Source organism: Fistularia commersonii, chromosome 27 (genome assembly GCF_037954325.1).
Source record: "Fistularia commersonii isolate RoL2024-O1a breed Wild chromosome 27, RoL_Fcom_v1.0, whole genome shotgun sequence".
Classification (NCBI taxonomy): domain Eukaryota; kingdom Metazoa; phylum Chordata; class Actinopteri; order Syngnathiformes; family Fistulariidae; genus Fistularia; species Fistularia commersonii.
In genome coordinates this window covers 8903027-8910631 of record NC_141310.1, presented here as the reverse complement: position 1 = coordinate 8910631, position 7605 = coordinate 8903027, and the positions used below count along the sequence as shown (strand labels likewise).

Below are 7605 nucleotides of genomic sequence, written 5' to 3'. Positions count from 1 at the left end.
CAAGCTTATTTAAGAGCCAAACCCCTGCTGTTGTCAACAGGACACATCTTGATTGGCTTGTTTGAGAACGGATTCTGACACTCATTATTACACTGAGCAACCATGGTGTGTGTGTGTGTGTGTCTCCTGTTGCAGTGCTATTTTATTGAATATGGATGACAAAGGAGAAATTTAAACATTATAAAGAAAAGCAGCCTTAGTTTGACAAGTGAAACATTAGTGCCTTACATAGGTATACAGAACTGTCTGAGAAAATTAGAATATTGTGATAAAGTTGTTTATCTTCTGTAATGCAATTACAAAAACAAAAATGTCATACATTCTGGATTCATTACAAATCAACTGAAATATTGCAAGCCTTTTATTATTTGAATATTACTGATTATGACTTACATCTTAAGAAAACTCAAAAATCCTCTCAAAATATTAGAATATCATAAAAAGTAAATTTGTTTTTTTAATTGCATTACAGAAGATTAAAAACTTTATCACAATATTCTAATTTTCCAAAACAGACCTGAATATTCCATTGATCTATGGCAGGGGTGTCAAAATTGAAGTCTGGAGGACTAGCGAGCCAAAATTCAAAACTGTGACAAAGCCGCGGGCCAACAATATTTATTGAAAAAAATTCTTCCTCCAGATATAACAAGGAACCCAAACAAGTTTAGCTCTAGAACTAAATATAGAACAAGCATAGCTTAATACTATACAGGAAAACAGAATTCTTTTCATCTCCTCTACCTTCTGCAGCTTCTGCTTTACATCCAGGTCCTTGTAATTCTCATAATGCTTTGTTTAATGGTGTCTTCTTATGTTTCTTCTTATGTCTTTCGTTATAGCCACGCTAGCTCTGCACAAACTGGTCTGTCCTTAATATTTGTGAGCAGATAATCTGCCTCCCACCTGAAAGCTCCTGTTGTCCATCTTTCGTTAGGCCATTTTTGTGGAGGGTGAAATTAATTTGCCCGATATGACTGTAGCATGGTTGTTGATGACTGTCAACAGAAAAAAGGAGGGCTTGCAGGTTTGACTGCATGCCAACATACTAGCAAAGCATTGTGGGATTTGTTGTATTAGCAGTACATGCAACATGCCAGCTTTGATGCACATTTGATATGATCTCGCGGGCCAATTACAATTACACTGTGGGCCATATTTGGCCCGCAGGCCTGAGTTTGTCACATGTGGTCTATGGATTCCAAAACCAGTGATTAGGTGGAAATTGAGCAAATATCTCAATATTACCACAGAAAAAAAATCCTATCAATGTAGAAAGCACAAAGGACCTGTTTGGATGTGTTGAATAAAGAAAATGATGCTTCACAACCTGTAAATTAGGATGTCCAAGCAACATCCTTCAGCACTCCACCTAGTCATCCAAATATGCTCAGTCCTTGTTTAAGAGGAAAAAAACCCTAAATTTTATTCCACGAACCCTGATGTAATCTTGTCTTATGTCTCTTGGGTCCAAAGATACATCTGATACACATTAAGTCTTTCACATCTGCCAGGTATGGATAAGCTCTGTTCTCCTCAACTGAAATATTCGAAGAACTTGATTTCCAGGTTTTGTATATTTCTGTTTCTGCATCTAAAACAGATTCTGCACTGTCTGTGCTATGGTTTCCAGCCAAAGAAATCAGATTGCAGGCACACTGCAAAGAAAAGGCTACATACTGCTGGTGATAAGGAATTTCTTTTTTTGGCATTAATGTCCTTGTTTGTATGATTTTCATAAATACAAAGTGCAGGAATTTCCTTGCAAAGAGCACTTATATTAACCAAAACTGTAAATGTATGAAGGCACCCTTAATTTTACAGTGTAGAAAACATTGGCGATAGGACAACAGGTGTGGATGGGTACAGTCTTGTGTCAGTCAGTTATAAAAATAGGACTGTGGCTTGAGATATAGTAGTTTCCTTCAAGATCAGATATAAAACCTTAGGATGATGATATTAGGGCCATTATACCGGTAATTTAAAAAATGCTTTGAGGTCAAAAAGAGTTACAAATAAAAAAGATGGAGGACAATATCACATCTTTGCAAGGAAAAAAAATCTGGAAATAATGCCTTTAATGTATTTTTCTAAATTTGTTACCTTTCCACATACCTTGTCATTTTAGTCTTATTCATTTGTGAGGTTTTCAATGCAAACCTAAGGCTTTAGAATATTTTGAAATATAAATTTAATTTTCCTTGCAAATGCATGACATCAATTGTGGAAACTTTGCTTCAACAGTTTAACCTCAACTTTTTTTTAAACAATCATTGCTATAATACATTGCTTTTAACATCTTAATACAAATAACTGGTTAAAACAAATGTTAAAAAAAGTTAAGAGACAAAGTTTGCCTTTTGAATGGCAAATGTGTCTGAGTGTTCTTCATTTGCCCAGAGCTTTGTCTAAGTTGGTCTTGATCGCATCCAGGAAGTCTGAGGTGTTGACATAATGCTCATTCAGTTTGCAGCTGCGGGATTACATGGAAAGAATTAGGCTGATGATGAATGTGTATGATCTTTTGACATGTAAACATCTGAAGTGGTCCAAATTCTACAAAAAAAAAATTGGGAATATAAATTTTTAACTCACTTAGCCAATCCATGAATGCAACCCGCAAGATCTTTTGTCATCACCCCATTTTCTACAGTTTCCACACAGACTTTTTCCAACATATGTGAGAACCTGTGAGACAATGAAGAAGTAAGCAGAATACGGTGTATTATTTTACAAAAATATTTCACATTAGAGAAGGACCCTGGCTATTCAGATAATTTACCTAATCAAATCAGGATTGTTATCCAGCTTGCCTCTGTGCTCCAGTCCCCGGGTCCAGGCAAAGATACTAGCAATTGGGTTGGTGCTGGTGGGTCTTCCCTGTGACAGAAAAACAAATTTCATTTTAGTCTGGCCATGACACAGAACATGCTCTTAGGCCTGCCTCAGTCAAATAATCAGGGCGCTGAGAGAAATGCTAGCTTTCTTGCTGTGTTTGACATTGAAAGTCTGTTTCACATTCATTGATCAAATATCTGTCTACACTGTGAAACTGAATCATGCAGCAGTAGGAGGAAGCAGAAAAAAAACCAACACATTTTTGACTGGAGGCAGACTTAAAAAAATGTTTTCACAAAAGACTGGAGGAAACGGTAAACAAATTGTGTGTGTCTCATAGGCATTTCAAGACCAAAGAAGTACTATTTTCAACTCCATAAATTGAAAGGTTTGTAGGCCCTCAAAAGTGAGGTGAGACACTCCCTGAGCAAAATGAGTTCAGTTACAGTCAGGAAATTGTTTAAATACACCTTGTTTTTGATGTCATTTTAGTGACTAAACAACAGGATACAGAACATTCCTGGCCCTCAAACAGTTATTAGAAATGGTATGTCAAGGGTTAAATGTCCATTACAAAGGTAGGCCCCACCATAAGTGGCGACCCTCACCCTCTGGTGCTCCCGGTAGTGCCTGGTCACTGTGCCATGGGCTGCCTCAGCTTCAATAGTTTTACCATCAGGACACACTAGGACTGATGTCATCAGACCGAGAGAGCCAAAACCTGCACAGACAAATATTCCAGTGAGGGACAATAAAACACGAGCTTCCCCTGGTTCATGACATTATGTTGGACACGCCGCTTTTCATACCCTGAGCCAGAATGTCAGACTGCACATCTCCATCATAATTCTTGCAGGCCCAAACAAAACCTCCTGAAGACTTCAGCACCTGAGCCACCATGTCGTCAATGAGACGATGCTCATACCAGATCTTCAACTTGTCAAACTCCGCTTTGTATTGCCTTCATTTACAAAACTCAGTCACATAAGCATTGAAAAGTACATTCAGTAGAGAGACTGTTTTAAACTGTCTGTTTACAGTTTTGTTCATCTGTTCTATTAGGTTTTTCAGGATTTACACAAAATGGAAATATTGTGAGGACGTGGTTAGCTTCTTACGAGTGAAAGATGTCCTCAAAGATGTCTTTGAAACGCCCGTCGTATGCCTTGAGGATGGTATTCTTGGTGCTCATGTAAAGAGGCCACCTCTTCTGAATGGCATACTGGAAGCAGCTGTGAGCAAATCCGCTGATGGACTGTAGAAAGATGTGAATGAACACATTTTAAATATTGTAAAAATAATGATATTAAAATACATGTCACAGTCAACTTAATATCAATGTCATTCCACTGGTCAACATATCTGGTGAAACTAACCCATGTATTACATTTTGGGAGTGTAACCCATAATCTTCATCTTGATCCAAAAAAATATCACTTATTTTCAAGGTGATACAATATTTGATAATAATACAAAATCTTTAACAAGATTGTCTATTTTTCCATTCTTTATTCAGTTTGTGAATTGCATTTATAAAGGGAAAATCTAGATGACTGAGGCAAATTTCACAACTATGGGGTTCTATCTGGATGTTTAACTTAAACTTTGGACTTTATATCAACTACCAAAGACCAGGAGAAAAAAAAAAATTTAAAAGATGGAATGATAATATTTGAAAGGAAAATCAATACGATAACAACAATAACGTAAAATTTTACTTAGTTCCCTTTTTGAAATAAGGATGGGATTTTAAACCGACTGTATGGATTATCATCATTTCAATAAATCTGTGTAACTCTTACCTCATCAGTATTGTACATTCCCATCCCGCAGCCCCCAGCAGGAAAATCATACACCACCCACTCCCTCTGCTGGCCCCCGTCAGCTGGAGAAAACACAATCTTGAACTTGCCAGGCTTGTCAACAACAAAGTCTGTTGCCCTGTACTGTCAGTGTGAAAAAAAAAAAAAAATACCTGTTACATGAGTCAGTTCCTGACTGTTTGGCTGTTTCTTTGAAAATGAAAAACCTTATGTTTTTTAACCTGATCTCCAAAAGCATGTCTGCCTATTGTGATGGGCTGCGTCCATCCCGGAACAAGACGGGGAATGTTTTTACAAAGGATTGGCTCGCGGAAAACTGTGCCACCTAAGATGTTCCTAATGGTTCCATTGGGACTCTTCCACATCTTCTTTAGCTTAAACTCTTAAAAAAAGAGAAGGCATCTGTATTATTTCTAAAACCACCAAGGCCCGACTAAATCAGTAGCAGTTCGTTAACCTTGATGAGACAAACATACCTTCGACTCGGGCCTCATCAGGGGTGATAGTAGCACACTTGACAGCCACATTGTATTTTTTAGTGGCTAACGCAGAGTCGATGGTTACCTGATCGTCAGTCTGGTCACGGTAAGGCAGACCCAGGTCAAAGTACTTCAGTTCCACCTCCACATTGGACAGAATGAGCTTTTACACACAAAATGTTCCTGAATTATTTGTCTGTCAGCTGACACTGATGAACAGTTACACAAGTTTTATGTGCCACAGCAACCATGTACTGAATTTTATAATCAATTTGTCAACACAGGTTGAAGGAAAAAGGAAAATAAAAAACATACACATTTGATGGTTATGATTTTTTTTGTCAATGTCATTTGTATTCTATAGAATACCAGAGGTCTCATAATTTATATTGTTGGTCAGAAAAAAAAAAAACAACCAACAGTTAAGGTTTAAAGTCAAAGTTTCTTTAGGTATGATCATGAACTGTAGAAAAAAAAAATATACAATGATGAAAAAAAAAACAGGTGCAAGTTTAAGCTGGAGTTTCAAAGATTAAGTCTCCAAGGTATTCTATAGGAGAGTGAGGTTTTGATTTGCTGTTTGAATCATCTATACAAATATGAAAGGTTCAAGGCATGGATGTGAACTGATTACATTTCATAGGTGCAAATCACATTATCTACCCTTCTTATCAGTCTGATTATTTATCAACTAATGGACATTATAATGTCTGATCCAATTGCAGAAGTGAGCCTTCAAGGTCAGTGTGAGCTACCTTCTCTTTGATAAACTCCCAGATGATGCGAGTCATCTCATCCCCATCCATCTCCACCACCGGCTGGTCCACTTTGATACGCTTTGTGGCATCTGAAAAATGTGCACTTACTCACACTAAGCAGATGTTGGCATGATCTTAATATTATTTTATTCAGACAATAGCTTGCAATGATTTTTCATTTCACATTGTCCCTAGTCAAATCTTCATTTTTAATAGCTCATTATTTTACCTTCCAAGTTTTCTGACATCAGATATCCGGCTGATATTCCTCAGTAAAACTTCCAACATAGATTAGGGGCTGATCTTGTTCACATTCAAAAATCAGTTAAAATAGAAATACCAACAGAAAAGCTCTTTACTATATCATTGAGCCACTCACTCGCAATTATCATTTAAAATGTATTTAACTGTTTTTCTGCAGTGCTAACTTGTTTTCTATCAACCTCAATTAGGCACAGCCAGCCTGTTGAAATGTTTCTGAATGCAGCATTTACTTAGCAAGCGGAGCTCTGAAAAGATGCATCAGTCACCCCACTTTTAAATAAATTATTTCAATATTTATACATGGCTTTCTTCTTTATGCAAAGAGGCTTAGACTTTGGATTATGTGAGCAAAAAGTCGTTTTTGAAATTCAATTTTGGCCAGCTGAAGACCATTAATTCAAATCATCCAAAAATATTTAGGCCAAAAATAGACAGACGCAAAAACAGTTCAATGTTGGCCTGTAAAGATCCAACACAATCCTTCAAACTTCCAAATGGCAAACAGTTATTTCACCTGCCACTTCTATGTACACGTGTATACCTGAGCGGTAGGTTTGCTGTGTAGTTTCCAGGAAGTTGCCATGATTTCCGACCTTGAGACTTTGATAGCGTTTAAATTGCCAATGGGGCCGTTTTTTTTTTTTTTTTGCGTCTGATATCACGTGGTCCTACGTCCTCACACAGGTAGGCAGTAGAAAAAAAATTAGTGGGCCTTTATATTATGTTGGGGGGCATGTGTATGTATATACATGTATATACATATATATTTATATATATAGCCACTTTCTCTGTGATTTTTACATGTGAGACACAATTTGCCGGTGTACTTTCTGCGACTATTACTATTGAAATTGCCTTGATGGCAGGCTCTCTTCTGCTAATGGCTTCGAGTTATCGTGGCAATTAATAGAACGTACATTTGTCCCCAGTTACAACTCATGTCAGCCGATAATTAACGCATTGCTGAGATAAAAATTAAAGGACATGGAGGTATTTGAGGTTGTATTAATTGACTTACAGTTCCTCCGCTCGCCTCCGGGGTGGCTCACGACGGTCGAGGAGAGCCCAGAGGGGCTTTGGGACACCGCAGCAACTGAACGCCTCGATACGCTTGCCAGCGCCCTCAGGTATCCCGCCATGTTTTCTGAATGATCCCGTTCCCGACAGCGGCAGGTGAATGTGTGAGCTCACACGTCAGCGTTGAGGGACCGCATGCCTCGTTGTGATTGGATCTTGGGAGATACAGTGGGCCAATCATATGCAAGCATGTGGTCCGGAAAGTTCAAGTTGAGTTCGTAATATTTGATTCACTTCCACGCTGTCATAAAGACCTTTCTGACTGTCCTTTACAAATTGTAAAGAGTTACATTCAAATGTTATAGAATTACATTTAACAAATTTGTCCACAGACGAACGACTTTTCACTTTGCCTGTGCTTAAACT

The 7605-nt window shown here is 37.8% G+C and overlaps 1 protein-coding gene across 2 annotated transcripts; it reads right to left on the bottom strand.

Moving 5' to 3' along the window:
• Window positions 1–603: 603 nt before the first annotated feature.
• Window positions 604–7311, bottom strand: LOC147217990 (isocitrate dehydrogenase [NADP], mitochondrial-like). Of its 2 annotated transcripts, none has more exons than XM_086175214.1 (11): window positions 7181–7311; window positions 5896–5987; window positions 5138–5303; window positions 4883–5043; window positions 4641–4784; window positions 3957–4093; window positions 3648–3799; window positions 3447–3559; window positions 2783–2880; window positions 2596–2688; window positions 604–2473 (listed from the first exon to the last, which is right to left on the bottom strand). In XM_086175214.1, exons 1-11 carry the CDS (start codon window positions 7299–7301, stop codon window positions 2389–2391), a joined length of 1362 nt encoding a protein of 453 aa, XP_086031340.1. In that variant the 5' UTR covers window positions 7302–7311; the 3' UTR covers window positions 604–2388. The 2 variants fall into 2 exon arrangements, with proteins under 2 accessions (XP_086031340.1, XP_086031341.1); XM_086175215.1 differs by having other exon boundaries at window positions 5896–6011; window positions 7181–7276.
• Window positions 7312–7605: the final 294 nt, after the last annotated feature.